General features: G+C 41.1%; 1 protein-coding gene across 1 annotated transcript in view; it reads right to left on the bottom strand.

Annotated features, from left to right (window-relative positions):
• The window catches only part of LOC108718692 (obscurin), a 235,192-nt gene that overhangs the window by 69,241 nt on the left and 148,923 nt on the right, over positions 1-17,028 (bottom strand). Inside the window, exons 86-100 of the mRNA XM_041565749.1 lie at positions 16,900-16,975; positions 16,427-16,548; positions 15,989-16,186; positions 15,298-15,342; positions 14,414-14,509; positions 9,751-9,969; positions 9,450-9,522; positions 7,800-7,829; positions 7,465-7,502; positions 5,385-5,492; positions 2,985-3,133; positions 2,677-2,877; positions 2,313-2,395; positions 1,967-2,140; positions 1,499-1,658 (exon numbers count right to left, since the gene is read on the bottom strand). Coding sequence (XP_041421683.1) covers positions 1,499-1,658; positions 1,967-2,140; positions 2,313-2,395; positions 2,677-2,877; positions 2,985-3,133; positions 5,385-5,492; positions 7,465-7,502; positions 7,800-7,829; positions 9,450-9,522; positions 9,751-9,969; positions 14,414-14,509; positions 15,298-15,342; positions 15,989-16,186; positions 16,427-16,548; positions 16,900-16,975 — 1,772 coding nt within the window. The remainder of the gene's footprint in view (positions 1-1,498; positions 1,659-1,966; positions 2,141-2,312; positions 2,396-2,676; positions 2,878-2,984; positions 3,134-5,384; positions 5,493-7,464; positions 7,503-7,799; positions 7,830-9,449; positions 9,523-9,750; positions 9,970-14,413; positions 14,510-15,297; positions 15,343-15,988; positions 16,187-16,426; positions 16,549-16,899; positions 16,976-17,028) is intronic.

Genomic DNA, 17,028 nt, shown 5'->3' on the forward strand with positions numbered 1-17,028 from the left:
TATCAGTAGGGATGAACCAAATAAAAGGAAAAGAGTAGAAGAAGAGATTCAGACAGATAACAAAATTGTGAGCTTCGGTTAGCCAGTGCTTTAAAGGACTTCATTGGTTGATTAGACGTATTGTTCCTTGAGCAAACGTTGCAATTATTACATTAAAGCTGAATAACAACAAGAACATTCATAATGCAGACGTTCAAAAAACACTCCACTTCCTTCTAAAATTAGTTCAACATATGAGATTTTGTGCAGTTCATAGACTGGGACTGTGCTTTAATAATTGATTTCTAATTACTTTGTCTATTTTCAGAACCATAATTTCACGGACAGATAAAAGTCTCCAGCACTCAAAGGGAATACATCAATCATCCAAAAAAATCTGTTTCTGGCTAAAAACAACATGGGAAGAGAGGTATGGGATCCATTATCCAGAAACCCGTTATCCAGAAAGCTCTGAATTACAGAAAGGCAATTTTATCCATATAATCCAGGTTTTTACATTTTTTTTAAAAAAAATGATCTCCTTTTTCTGTGTAATAATAAAACAGTCGCTTGTACTTGATCCCAACTAAGATATAATTAATCCTTATTGGAAGCAAAACCAGCCTATTGGGTTTATTTAATGTTTATATGATTTTCTAGTAGACTTAAGGTTTGAAAGGTCCAAATTATGGAAATACTCGTTATCTGGAAAATCCCAGGTCTCGTGCATTCTGGATGACAGGTCCCATAACTGTATATAGAATAGTTTATATATATATATAAAGCCTTCAGAATCCCGCACTCCAAAAAATTCTTGCGATCAAACAATTATATTAAGCATCACTCGAGTGATGCTTAATAAAATTGTTTGATCACAAGAATTTTTGGGAGTGCGGGTCCAATCCGGAGGCTTTATATTATATTTGACCACAGCACCCAGTATTGATTTTTGGAGGAAGAGTGCAGGTACTTTTAGAACAAGGCTAAAATCCCAGTTGACGTAAATTTTGACACATAACATCTGATCTGGATCCATTCGTCCCAACATTCGAAAACCAGAAAAATTCCTTTTGTCTGGACCACTTCCAGTTATGCCCAAGCATGCCCCCAATCTGCCCAAAACCCAGCCCAATAACTTTAGTCCCATCGCCTTAAAATACCACTATTTGGACCAGGGGGAACATGATTTTTTTGGACCTCTAGTAAAATAAATATGCTTGGCACAGACAATTAAAAGTAAGCAGAGGCAATTCAGGTCAATACTGTCCCATATAGTCTATTGTGCCTATAATTTTTCCACCGATTTAGGCTGTCCTGTCAAAATTGGGAATTGGTTAATGTATGTTGGTCTATATTCATTTCTGATTTTAAATTAGTGCATTTCTGGGCATCCCCTAACATCCCCAGACTGCACTTTATATCCACAAACACCTCCCCCCCGGCAGGAGAGTTTTTCAGGTTCAGCTTTCACATATATTTTCTTAAAATACCCACTGGAACTTTTTGCCCTTGGACTCACCTTGTAGAACTCCTGAATAGCATCACTGACTACAACAGACTCAGCCTGGACACGGCCAACCAGGAACATGATATACTTGTTGAATTCGTCCTCGTTCTTTATGAAGGACATGGCAATGTCATCATCTGTGTCACATTTCTTCAGCTCAGGATAGAAAATGCTGTTTATAAAAGAAAAAACTCTGTTAGGTCTGACAGAAGAACGATGTTCAGATACAATAATGTTTGTCTAGAGAATAAAGTACAATAATATTATACGGGGTTTAGTAAACATATATATAAACTTACTCTACTATTTATTCGAATTTTGTATGCACATGTAGTCTGAGCATATGAAATAATACACATGGGGAAGGTGCATCAGAGTATTCCCATGTATTTTGCACCTAATGTAAAGTGGGTGGCAAATCCTTCCCAAGTAATGGTAGAACCCAAATGCAAAAAGCAAAAGATAACCAAAAGTACCCACCTTGAGTGAAAGTTGCCAATGTCGTTGATGTTCCTGAAGATGGTGGATTTTTGGCTAGTGACATTCTCTGGGATATCGGGGCACTGCTCAGTGTGATGTAGGTGATGGTTCTGCAAGAACTGTAGCTCCTTCACGTACTCCTTCTCTGTGTTTAGCAGCTCCTGGATCAGAATGCTGGTAAGGCAAGAGAGGAGATCATTTGCACACTGGGTCTAGAACAGAACACTATCTATTAATGTTGTTCCCTTCTAGCACTTTGGGTGAACAGCCCATATATATATAGCAGGGAGTACTGTATGTTGAGATCTATTTGCATGAAATAATAAAGGAAAAATTTAATTTCTACCTGAGCTTCTTCTTGTACTCCTCTTCTGATACACACACTCCAGAAAGTTCTGGTGCTTCTCCTGCAGCCCACTCAGATGATAGCTGAGATTAAAAATAATAGCATTCTTATTAAACATTATGGGTTTACTGTGCAGGATATATTAGATCATCGTGGAAATCCCTGTGTATGTGTTCTTGATGATTAAGGGTCAATTTCTGCATCAGAATAAAACTCAACATAGAAGCTGCTGTGTTTTCTTTAAACTCAATATTAATTAATGCACAAATGAAAATATGTATTGTGTTGAAGTCATATAAGCTCATTAAAGAAATTAAAGACCAACCGTCAATCATTCTAACTATAAAGAAACTTCTTGTGTTACCTTCAGTCTCTTATCCAAGTAAGCTGGTGAGACCCAACCTTGCCTGGAAGCAGTGAACTTGGTCGGCTTTGTTCGGACTAGCCATTTGAGGGGATGAGCGGAATCTAGAACCTCCACGTACTGACCCTCTTTCAAGGTTAATGATTCCTTATCCGCAACAATTGGGTTATAATCAGCAGATGCCATGTAGATGTCAAATATCTGTGGTCACAAAAATGATAGATCTGTTATAAGGTCTCCCCATGAAGAAGTAAGATTGAAATTTTCTCTAGTCATTATAGTCATGTTTCATTCAGTGGTGGATTTACCTCTCCTCTAGAGTCTCCATCTTCTGACTCTGAGGAAGACTCAACAGCAATTGAGGAAGGCCTGGACCTTCCATGGCGTGGTGATGCTGAAGGGGTCTTCGTTTCATCATCACTATCCATCCCTGTCATTCCAGGGACACGAAGTGAGGCTGTCAAAGAGAACCATCAATGGCAGACTTTATTAACAAGCTTTTTTTTTATGATGCTCAGACCATATGCTCCATCTAATATCTCATATAATATATATATATATATATATATAGTTATATAAAAGAGGACCATCTGACCTATAGACCTTCAGCTGTTGTTAAGCTACAAAAGGACTTCAGATGTCATTGAGTGCTGGGAGTTAGACATCAATAATAACTGAATGGACATAAATTGGCCAAACCTAATGTAAAGTGTTATCTTCACTATCTTAGGTCATTGTCTTGATCTTGCCCCGCTGTAGTCATTTCCCCATCTTGCCATATTGTCGCCATCTTGCCCTAATATCTCCATCTTACCCTACTGTGGCCATCATAGCCTTCTGTTTCCATCTTGCCCTACTGTCTATGTTGCACTACTCAACCTGCTTCTTCTCATTATTCCTACCAAGTGCTGATCTACTGAACTCAGGCCAACCACCTGTGTCTAGACCCCTTTTTACCTACTGTCTCATCTCGCCCTTCTGTCGCCACCTTGCCCTACTATTTCCACCTTGCCATTTGTCTTTGTCTTGAGCTACTATTCCTGCTTCTCCCCATTATTCCTACCAAGTGCTGACCTACAGAACTCAGGGCAACCATCTGTGTCTCCATCTTTCCCTGCTGTCTCAGTCTTGCCCTGCTCCATCTTGCCCTGCTCCATCTTGTCCTGCTATCACCATCTCCCCCTACTGTCTCTATCTTGCCTGCTGTCTTGGCATGTGCTACTATACCTTCATCTTTCCATTATCCCTACCAAGTGCTGACCTATAGAACTCAGAGCAACCACCTGCATCTATACCCCATTGTTCCCTACAGTCGCCATCTGTCGCCAATTTACTGTTGCCACTTTGCACTGCACTCCCATCTTTCCGTCTTGCTGTCTCGATATTTCCCTACTGTCGCTGTCTTGAGCCACTATTCCTGCTTCTCCCCATTATTCCAACAATTTTACCAACAAGCAGATATAATAGTATATCTTTAGTTATAAGCCATTCTCAAACAATCATTTTTTAATCCTTACTATAAATATGTCTGAATGTCAGAGCAGAGCTGTTCTTCTAATTTCAATTATCCATTCATGCTAACAAGCTAATCAATTACAAGGCACTTCTTTATTATTACAGAGAGAAAGGAAAGCTATGCCTTTATTCTAGCTGCACCTCCTGTGCTTAGAATCCATGTACACATCATGCCTGGAATATTAAATATTCTCTTCCTTTTTTTTAAATTCAGCTTTCCTTTCCGAAGAGCTGTGGGTAAATGAATTATTCAAATGAATTCTGCAGCAGCAGCTGCCCTTTAAGCATGCACAGACTTCCCTAAATGTATAGAAGAGGCTTAGAAAGACAAATTTCACAAATCGACTGCTCTAGAAATAGAAATTGATTCTTGTGTGTCATACATGACTGTTAAATATCTGCCCACACTAGCGGGCGAGGAGCTGACGAGGATGACAGGTAAGGTGCTTGTGATGCACTCAAGGAAAACCATATTGATCCCACCAGTCGCTCATGCAGGAAAGAGAATGTCACCATTTTACAAAGAAGAAAACAGATTCCAATGGTTGTTTTTTAAATTATGATAATTGGTGTAGGGCCCTCATGCTTTAAACTGAACTGGTTGCTAGGATCCTTCATAACCAAGAAACCAGGCAGCAGTTCTAAGGACAGATTGGAAGATAAACATAACAGCATTTTAAATTTGAGATTTGCATCCCTCTTTAAATATATTTACTAAAATGTATGTTATTTTTTTTTTGTGCTTCCCATTCCCCCCATGTTCATGTTTGGAGATGTTGAGATTGAAAGCCACTGGCTATTGTTCATAACAGAGTTTCATTTAAATAATAGAGGATGCCCTAAAGAGGACCAAGAGATACTGGCACCCAAGGCAAATACCTACTGCTCCTGCTCATCACTCTTCTCACTTGCTAGCTCTCTCACTACAACAGCCATGTAGGTAGAAAAAATGTTTTCAGTTACTTGGGAGCTTGAGCATGGCTCCCTTAATTATAGGGGGGATGTTAATGCCTCCAGGTAGTTACACCAACTTTCACAGTATGGAAGGTAAGGTTTCTTATAAAAGAAAAGGGTTAAGGCATGATCGCTTTGCTTTCTACAAGGACAACACTCTTGCTAAATACACACTCATTTTTGAAATAATCCCTATGGTAAGTGGGCTTAGTTTGTGAGATAGTCTTGGGAAGACTTACCTTGACTTATCTTTGCAGATACCATTTCTGTTATGCGTGATGTCAGTTTCTGGAAGAATTCCTCAGTTCCAACATCTGTCAGTGAAATATGGGGCTTGGCCGCCTCTCCTGTAAAAGGAAAATGAAGAAGACTATATTAAGAACACGTTTCTCAGAACACTCTATTGACTGTTTTTTACATCCTTTATAGTTTCAGCACCTACGCTTTGCTTTTTATTTTTTTTATTTTCCCCAGTTGCCCCAAGTCTTTCTGTGCCACTATATTCTATTTCTTGGGGTGTCAAATAAGGGATGAGATTGACTGTTTGGAAGCCCCTATGTGGACCTACAGGAGGCTCTGTTTGGCAGTAAACATGGTTTTTATACAACCAAAACTTGCCTGGAATTCAAAAAGAAGCCCCTGCTTTGAGGCTACTGGGAGCAACATCCAAGGAGTTGGGGAGCAAAATTTTACTCACGAGCTACTGGTTGGCGATCACTACCCTAAACTATCATTATGTCGTTACTTGGCCCAATATCCTGATTATGATGACCAGGACCTGTTCATTCATCCCTGCCTCAGTAAACTGTTCCTGGCAATCATATAGTATACTCTTATTCCCAAAGTTTTATTCTTTTTCTAATGGTGTTTATTATTGTTTTATATAAAAACCAGATGAAGGAGGGTAATACCCCAAAATAGTGTGTTTTGACTTACACTATTGATTTCTAATACATGGGCATAAATAGGGAATTTAATTTGGAACCACATTGGAAAACACATTATCAGGACAAGTTGAAGCAATTTCATAGTTATTATGGAAATTTAATTGAAGTAGTAAAATGTTACTAAAGTCCAGTTATTTACAGACCTGTCAACCCTAAAAGATTTTTTTTGGAAATCATACTGATTTATAGCCATAGCGGATAAGCCAAGGGTATCGTTGGTGCATAGTGTGGGCCTGGCTTTGGTTCCAAAGAGGTTGAATTTAATTACTTTAAAGGGATTCTGTCAGGATTTTTATGATGTAGTTTTTATTTCTAAATGACACTGCTTACACTGCAAATATTTCACTCTACAATATAAAATTTCATTCCTGAACCAGCAAGTGTATTTAGTTGTAATATTGGTGTGTAGGTGCATCTCAGGTCATTTTGCCTGGTCATGTGATTTCAGAAAGAGCCAGCACTTTAGGATGGAACTGCTTTCTGGCAGGCTGTTGTTTCTCCTACTTAATTTAACTGAATGTGTCTCAGTGGGACCTGGATTTTACTATTGAGTGCTGTTCTTAGATCTACCAGGCAGCTGTTATCTTGTGCTAGGGAGCTGTTATCTGGTTACCTTCCCATTGTTCTGTTGTTAGGCTGCTGGGGGGAAAGGAAGGGGTGACATCACTCCAACTTGCAGTACAGCAGTAAAGAGTGACTGAAGTTTATCAGAACACAAGTCACATGACTGGGGCAGCTGGGAAACTGACAATATGTATAGCAATATGTCAGATTTCAAAATTAAATGTTTGCTCTTTTGAGAAATGGATTTCAGTGCAGAATTATACTGGAGCAGCACTATTAACTGATTTTTTTTCCCATGACAGTATCTCTTTAACAAAATTATTGACAGTCTAATTTGTCCCAAAAGTGGCAAGGTGGCTACACGCTCCTCCCAAGAATGGCAATAAAGGCAATAATGGGATGTGGTCAAGTCTGATCTGGCAAAGAAATTTATGGATATTTTTTTTTTGCAGAATCAATGCTGAAGTTCTCTATAAATATAGCAAATTAAAGGAGAACTAATCCTTAAAAATTAATGTGGCTAAGAAATGCCATATTTTATATAATGATATTGCACCAGCCTAAAGTCACAGGGGGTCACCATCTTGGAAAGTGTCTGTGACACTCACATGCTCAGTGGCATGCTCCTTATGAATACAGCACAGCCAATGAAAACAGGGGGAATGCAGGTTTGAATACAAAGACACAAGTGCTAAAAATATTAAAATTAAATATTAATACTGCAAAATCAATATTAAATTTCCCATGAATACATCTTCCAATAATCATCAGAATTTTATTTGAACCAGCTCTTTGCAGTTGCACGTACCGCTATCCTCAGGAGGTTGCACTGAGATGCCAATCACACTGTAAACAGATAGAAAATAAATTGATTAAAACTGATTGTGCACGACCCGACTCCAACCCGAATACAAGCTCTGCTTTAACTGGTGATTGCTGTTCCCCTCCCGTAACCATTTCTCTGTCTGCGTTAAATGAATTAAGCATAAGTTTCATTTTGATTATGAGAAATGATGTAGGCCCTGCATTCCAAGTAAATCACTGATCCGAGGCAGCTGGTGTATAATTAAGCAATCTTTAATTACCTGCAATTAGCAGAAGACAGTTAAGGAATAAATGAAGAAGCCTAGAAAATAAACTTACCCAGGTTCTATCTCCCTGCCCTCTTCAAACCTGCACAAAAAGGGTGAAGGGAGAGTAGGTTTGGTCAGTACTGGAGGATGGAGAGGTCAATTAGCACCAACATTTTAGTAGTTAAAGGGATACTGTCATGGGAAAAAATGTTTTTTTCAAAATGAATCAGTTAATAGTGCTGCTCCAGCAGAATTCTGCACTGAAATCCATTTCTCAAAAGAGCAAACAGATTTTTTTATATTCAATTTTGAAATCTGACATGGGGCTAGACATTTTGTCAATTTCCCAGCTGCCCCTGGTCATGTGACTTGTGCCTGCACTTTAGCAGAGAAATGCTTTCTGGCAGGCTGCTGTTTTTCCTTCTCAATGTAACTGAATGTGTCTCAGTGGGACATGGGTTTTTACTATTGAGTGTTGTTCTTAGATCTACCAGGCAGCTGTTATCTTGTGTTAGGGAGCTGTTATCTGGTTACCTTCCCATTGTTCTTTTGTTTGGCTGCTGGGGGGGAAAAGGGAGGGGGTGATATCACTCCAACTTGCAGTACAGCAGTAAAGAGTGATTGAAGTTTATCAGAGCACAAGTCACATGACTTGGGGCAGCTGGGAAATTGACAATATGTCTAGCCCCATGTCAGATTTCAAAATTGAATATAAAATAATCTGTTTGCTCTTTTGAGAAATGTATTTCAGTGCAGAATTCTGCTGGAGCAGGACTATTAACTGATTTATTTTGAAAAAAATTTTTTTCCCATGACAGTATCCCTTTAAAGGTATTAAAGGCAACACTCAAGCAGACTGAAATTAAATTCTACTGAAAGCAGGTGCTTGGGTGACTCCTATGCAATTAGCAGCCCATAATGCACAAATTTGTTGGGAAGATCCAACTGCCCAGTTTCTGTAATTCATACTCCCGGCCCAACCTTGGGTCAAACAGTACCAACCCAACCTCTTGAGTACCTAACAACTCATGAATATCTCAGTAACGTTGTAGCCTTTCCTTCTCAGACTTTAAAACTTTATTAAAGAAATGTATCAGCTAAAAGAACACTTCACTCTTCAGTGTCAGGAATATGTGCACCAAAGCCCAGAGGAACACAGAGAAATACCTTAGGGGGCAACACACCCAGGTTCTGAACTGGCTACTACTGCACCGTTACAGGGATGAGGAGGGTGGTATCTAAACAATGGTGATGTGAAGGGTCTACTAAATGTCTTCACAGATGCTCTGGATTGGCTTGCTAGTGGTTGGTGGGACATCAGGTTCTCTGGTGGACCTGTGATGTCTGAGTCTGAAACTGATTGATAATAGTTTACTTTATCTTTATTGACTAGTGGATGAATGGAGTTACACAGTGGAGCCGGGGTGTAATGATACAAGGGTAGACCCAATGACTAATTTTGTCCCAGGGCTATTGAAGGTCCTGTGGGAATATTCACTAATGGACAACTTCAGTATTAGGGCATGGAATAAATCAAGGCTTGGTTTGGGATGCTTTGCTGTGGGACACACAAACATCTACAATGTAAGAAGTCATACATATATATATATATATACTTACATACATACTTATATACATACATGCATGTCTTGTCAAAAACAAAAACCAACAATCTGAAGTCTACATTTTTAGTGTTACAATTAAAGACAAGTCAACTTACCCAGGTAATGGTGTTCGTCCCAACATTTCTTTCACTAATTTGTCGGCTTCTTTCAGGATCTCGGCTTCTTTGGCTGTTAAACACAGTGTAGAGTTGGATGGGAACTGAATGGTAACACTGCTGAATTATGATAATATGGTCTTCCAATGTGTTTCCTACAGTGAAGACCATTCTAGTGCATATAAAGGCATAATAAGCCTTCAGCAACAACCTATGAGCTGCAAGATGTTGCTTCTGCCCATGTAAAGGGGATGTCGTAACCTGCATACAAATACCTGCTTGTCTTTATATGAAACCTTACCTTCTGCAATATCCACAGAGGCTGTGCAGATGGACTGTCCCACCTTGTTTGTTGCAATACAGGTGTAAGTGCCAGAAAACTCTGTGCCAACATCCAGTAAGATCAGACTGTGGTGCCTGTTTGAGCTGGCCATTTTGTACCCAGGAGTCTCTGGTTTAATCCAAAGTACATCTTCAGGGGAATCTTCCTTCAACCAGGTGATTGTTGGAGGAGGAATTCCTGAGAAACAAATGTACATATTTGTTTAGTTACATTTAGTATGTCACTTTGTTCTTCACAAAGTTACTGCACTTACTATCTAATGGCCACAGTCCCTACCCAGAGACTATTATCCCACTGTTACTATAGGCACCATCTCTCCCTACTATACCTGCTATCCCACAGTCACACTCCCTTCCCAGAGACTATTATCCACTGTTACTATAGGCACCATCTCTCCCTACTATACCTGCTATCCCACAGTCACACTCCCTTCCCAGAGACTATTATCCACTGTTACTATAGGCACCATCTCTCCCTACTATACCTGCTATCCCACAGTCACACTCCCTTCCCAGAGACTATTATCCACTGTTACTATAGGCACCATCTCTCCCTACTATACCTGCTATTCCACAGTCACACTCCCTTCCCAGAGATTATTATCCCACTGTTACTATAGACACCATCTCTTCCTACTATACCTGCTATCCCACAGTCACACTCCCTTCCCAGAGACTATTATCCACTGTTACTACAGGCACCATCTCTCCCTACTATACCTGCTATCCCACAGTCACACTCCCTTCCCAGAGACTATTATCCACTGTTACTATAGACACAATCTCTCCCTACTATTCCTGCTATCCCACAGTCACACTCCCTTCCCAGAGACTATTATCCCTCTGTTACTACAGGCACCATCTCTCCCTACTATACCTGCTATCCCACAGTCACACTCCCTTCCCAGAGACTATTATCCACTGTTACTATAGGCACCATCTCTCCCTACTATACCTGCTATCCCACAGTCACACTACCTTCCCAGAGACTATTATCCACTGTTACTATAGACACAATCTCTCCCTACTATTCCTGCTATCCCACAGTCACACTCCCTTCCCAGAGACTATTATCCCTCTGTTACTACAGGCACCATCTCTCCCTACTATACCTGCTATCCCACAGTCACACTCCCTTCCCAGAGACTATTATCCACTGTTACTATAGGCACCATCTCTCCCTACTATACCTGCTATCCCACAGTCACACTCCCTTCCCAGAGACTATTATCCACTGTTACTATAGACACCATCTCTTCCTACTATACCTGCTATCCCACAGTCACACTCCCTTCCCAGAGAATATTATCCACTGTTACTATAGACACCATCTCTCCCTACTATACCTGCTATCCCACAGCCACAGTCCCTCCCAGAGACAATTATCCACAGTTACTATAGGCACCATCTCTCCCTACTATACCTGCTATCCCACAGTCAAACTTCCTTCCCAGAGACTATTATCCCACTGTTACTATAGGCACCATCTCTCCCTTCCCAGAGACTATTATCCACTGTTACTATAGACACCATCTCTCCCTACTATACCTGCTATCCCACAGCCACAGTCCCTCCCAGAGACTATTATCCACAGTTACTATAGGCACCATCTCTCCCTACTATACCTGCTATCCCACAGCCACATACCTCCCAGAGACTATTATCCACTGTTACTATAGGCACCATCTCTCCCTTCCCAGAGACTATTATCCCACTGTTACTATAGACACCATCTCTCCCTACTATACCTGCTATCCCACAGCCACACTCCCTTCCCAGAGACTCCACTGTACTATGCTATACCTGCTATAGAGTCACTCTCCTTCCCAGAGACTATTATCCACTTTACTATAACACCATCTCTCCCTACTATACCTGCTATCCACAGTCACACTTCCTTTCCAGAGACTATTATCCACTGTTACTTATAGCACCATCTCTCCCTACTATACCTGCTATCCCACAGTCACACTCCCTTCCCAGAGACTACCAGACTACTATATACACCATCTCTCCCTACTATACCTGCTATCTCACAGTCAACCACTCCCTTCCAGAGACTATTATCCCACGGTTACTATAGGCACCATCTCTCCCTACTATACCTGCTATCCCCACAGTCACACTCCCTTCCCAGAGACTATTATCCACTGTTACTATAACACCATCTCTCCCTACTATACCTGCTATCCCACAGTCACACTCCCTTCCCAGAGACTATTATCCCACTGTTACTATAGGCACCATCTCTCCCTACTATACCTGCTATCCCACAGTCACACTCCCTTCCCAGAGACTATTATCCACTGTTACTATAGGCACCATCTCTTCCTACTATACCTGCTATCCCACAGTCACACTCCCTTCCCAGAGACTATTATCCACTGTTACTATAGGCACCATCTCTCCCTACTATACCTGCTATCCCACAGTCACACTCCCTTCCCAGAGACTATTATCCACTGTTACTATAGACACAATCTCTCCCTACTATTCCTGCTATCCCACAGTCACACTCCCTTCCCAGAGACTATTATCCACTGTTACTATAGACACCATCTCTTCCTACTATACCTGCTATCCCACAGTCACACTCCCTTCCCAGAGAATATTATCCACTGTTACTATAGGCACCATCTCTCCCTACTATACCTGCTATCCCACAGTCACACGCCCTTCCCAGAGACTATTATCCACTGTTACTATAGGCACCATCTCTCCCTACTATACCTGCTATCCCACAGTCACACTCCCTTCCCAGAGACTATTATCCACTGTTACTATAGACACCATCTCTTCCTACTATACCTGCTATCCCACAGTCACACTCCCTTCCCAGAGAATATTATCCACTGTTACTATAGGCACCATCTCTCCCTACTATACCTGCTATCCCACAGTCAAACTTCCTTCCCAGAGACTATTATCCCACTGTTATTATAGGCACCATCTCTCCCTACTATACCTGCTATCCCACAGTCACACTCCCTTCCCAGAGACTATTATCCACTGTTACTATAGACACCATCTCTCCCTACTATACCTGCTATCCCACAGCCACAGTCCCTCCCAGAGACTATTATCCACAGTTACTATAGGCACCATCTCTCCCTACTATACCTGCTATCCCACAGCCACAGTACCTCCCAGAGACTATTATCCACAGTTACTATAGGCACCATCTCTCCCTCCCCAGAGACTATTATCCCACTGTTACTATAGACACCATCTCTCCCTACTATACCTGCTATCCCACAGCCACAGTACCTCCCAGAGACTATTATCCCACTGTTACTATAGGCACCATCTCTCCCTCCCCAGAGACTATTATCCCACTGTTACTATAGACACCATCTCTCCCTACTATACCTGCTATCCCACAGTCACACTCCCTTCCCAGAGACTATTATCCCACTGTTACTATAGGCACCATCTCTCCCTTCCCAGAGACTATTATCCCACTGTTACTATAGACACCATCTCTCCCTACTATACCTGCTATCCCACAGTCACACTCCCTTCCCAGAGACTATTATCCACTGTTACTATAGACACCATCTCTCCCTACTATACCTGCTATCTCACAGTCACACTCCCTTCCCAGAGACTATTATCCCATGGTTACTATAGGCACCATCTCTCCCTACTATACCTGCTATCCCACAGTCACACTCCCTTCCCAGAGACTATTATCCACTGTTACTATAGACACCATCTCTCCCTACTATACCTGCTATCCCACAGTCACACTCCCTTCCCAGAGACTATTATCCACTGTTACTATAGGCACCATCTCTCCCTACTATACCTGCTATCCCACAGTCACACTCCCTTCCCAGAGACTATTATCCACTGTTACTATAGACACCATCTCTCCCTACTATACCTGCTATCCCACAGCCACACTCCCTTCCCAGAGACTATTATCTGTTACTATAGACACCATCTCTCCCTACTATACCTGCTATCCCACAGCCACACTCCCTTCCCAGAGACTATTATCCACTGTTACTATAGGCACCATCTCTCCCTACTATACCTGCTATCCCACAGTCACACTCCCTTCCCAGAGACTATTATCCCACTGTTACTATAGGCACCATCTCTCCCTACTATACCTGCTATCCCACAGTCACACTCCCTTCCCAGAGACTATTATCCACTGTTACTATAGGCACCATCTCTCCCTACTATACCTGCTATCCCACAGCCACACTCCCTTCCCAGAGACTATTATCTCCAGTGATACTACAGACACAATGCCACCCAGGCCCGGATTTGTGGAAAGGCCACCTAGGCCCGGGCCTAGGGCGGCAGGATTTTAGGGGGGCGGCATGCCGCCCAACCACACCCACATTGGTTCAAAAACACTGGGGATGTGCTGGAGATACAATAATTTTTTTACATTTCCCATGTGCCAATCCCCATTGCTCCTGTCCCCCTGAAGGGGAAAGGGGTGACGAATGGCTGTGGGCCTAGGAGCGCCCAATATGTAAATCCGGCCCTGATGCCACCCTAATATATCCATTCATTTTATATACTATATGTATACATTTACTCTTCATAAAACATTTTTGCACCATTCACTAAGACTTATTGGAGCAGATAAGCGTGGTTGTTACCTTCAACTTTCACAGATAAGGTTATACTGGCTCCTTTCAGTACTTTTTTGTTTGTGAATCTTTCCAAGAACATTGGTGGTACTGGCTTTTCTCCATCTGTGGGTTATCAAAATCAATATATTACAAGAAGACATGCATATTTGGCAGCCAACTTAGTGGAGCATGTCATCTCTCCACCTAACACCATTGTAGATGTAAATAGGTTTTGGGACTGAAACTATAATATTGGGTAAAATACTGTATAGCTGGCCTAGTTGTCCTAAAATAAAGGTAAACTTATTACCACTTTATGTATTTAGGATTTTCAAGATCACATGATAAGTTAGAGATAAAATAAATGAATGTAAATGGTAGAAAACTTATTATAATGTTTAACGTTGGGTAAATGCCTCAAACTATATAAATATACAACATGTTTCAAGCAATTACTGAAGACATCAAAGCATAGCTTCCCAGCTGCTTCCAGTGGTGAACATTTGATGACCATTAACACAATTTGAAAAGGCAACTAATTTGTGCCTAGTGAAAAATGAGGGCAATTGCTGCACGTGGGACAAACTCCAGGCATGCTTGGATCTTTCAGTGCCTCATGAGCCTGTTATTGATTAGAGTGTCCTATAATTTCCTCACAAATGAGGCCCCCCTATATTTGAAAAAGTAATAATATTGGTCAGAGGGGTTTGGTTATTTGGGCAGAAGCTTCTCCATCATGCCTTGACAAGTAGGAATTATGAAGCCTTTTTAATGCAATTTTAGTGCTTACCACTGGTCTTATACCAGTAAAGCCCCATCACAAAATTGTCTACTGAGAAAGATGAGTCAGGTGTTGCAGGGTCCTCCTAATGTGCCCAGCTGAGATTTACTATAAATAAGGATCCACTGACCTCCTGCTTCTTCCATTGGCTTGTCCTTCTGTAGCTCATCTGGTCCTTTAATGAAATAGACAACATAATATCAACAAGAGTATGATGAGATACTTTAAGTAAGTTTTGGGAACCAGGTCAAGGCCAATAAATATTTGGGAGAACATTTAAGGGAGAAGGAACACTAATTAAGCTTTATCAGAAAGGTCTATATAAATACACCATTAAACCCTCAAAGGAAGTCAATAAACACCACATTTCTTTCCTTCTATTGTGTGGACATAGGCTTCTGTATCGGACTTCCTGTTTTCAGCTTAAACCTCCAGGGCATGGGCTTGAGCATGCTCAGTTTGTTCCACTCTCCTTCCCCTCCTCCCTTCTCCCTCCTCCCCTTTCTGCTGTAATTTGAGCCCAGAGTTATGAGCAAGCAGGAAAAGGTTCAGACAGGAAGTGATCTCACACCAAGCTAATATGGCAGCTGCTATCCTAAACAAATAGATCTGTTTACTCAGATACGGTAAAGCATTCAACAGAATAAATATAGCATTCTAGCTTTCACTACTGTGGCTAATCTATTGGAAGTAAACTGACTTGTTCGCTTTCTCCTTTAAAAAGACTTTTTGGAGATGTAATTTATTTTTAACGTGTAAGTTTACATGCATCATTATACCAGTAAAGTAATCCATAACATCCTTTTACAAAAAGAACCTACCTTTGACAGAAAGTCTGGCAGATGAGTATGCAGAGCCAGCTGAATTACTGATGTAAGTTGAATACTCCCCGGCATCTTCCTTTGTCACATTCAGAATTTCCAGTGCATGCAGTTTCTTTTTGTCAGTCATTAGTATTCTGTCAGAGGCATGGATAGGTTGACCATCTTTAAACCAGTAGACTCGAGGACTTGGGTAACCTGAAATACAAGCAGTTATACTCAGAGACTGGACATCTCATAGCTAGTGGGTGCAAATAGATGACCATTGTAAAGAACAAGCCTATGGGTACCCTGAAATACACACTCTGTCTAAGACAGTGTAAGACCTTACTATACTTAGGTAATGGGATATCAGTGTGAAAGTAGACACTGCAACTGCTGAGTGCAGGGGTGGTAACCTATTATTAGTTTACAATGACAACACAGTGTTCTTTTTACCTTTCACTTTTATCTCAAATTTAGTAAGTGGAGTCCCTGGAGCGACCATCATGTCTCGTAGCTCCTCCAGAACCTGAGGAAGTTGGTCTTGTTCGGTGGCAGATTCCAGGCCCTCCTGTTCCCTTTAAGCCAAAATGAAGGACAGAAGAATGTTTTCTTATATCCTTGTTATAGTTGAGTGATACCATCCACCTGATTAAAGGTCAGGCTAGATGACCACTCCTACTGCAATGCAACATTAATTCCAAATCCATGCTTTATTTTCAGTAGAAGCTCAGTTGTCAACTTTTTTAATGTTTTATGGTAATGAGAGATGTTACAATGTTTACCACAATGACTAATACTTTGGTGGGACCATGCCTACACCATTGCAATTTCATGTGTGGCTTCACTTTAACAAGGGTTGAGTTGGAACATAACTAATAATAATCGCCCTTCATTTCCTAAGCACATTACTTTGCAAGAGGATTTACCTGGACAGATATCCCTGTGCGCTGAAATAAGAGGACGTTTCTGTTGCCTCTGCAGTGTCATAATCTGAGCTGGTTACTAAAACAAAATAAAAAGTCAAAACAGAAATTATACTCTGAATGTTCTTCTCT

This window comes from Xenopus laevis, chromosome 6L, assembly GCF_017654675.1.
Source record: "Xenopus laevis strain J_2021 chromosome 6L, Xenopus_laevis_v10.1, whole genome shotgun sequence".
Taxonomy (NCBI): domain Eukaryota; kingdom Metazoa; phylum Chordata; class Amphibia; order Anura; family Pipidae; genus Xenopus; species Xenopus laevis.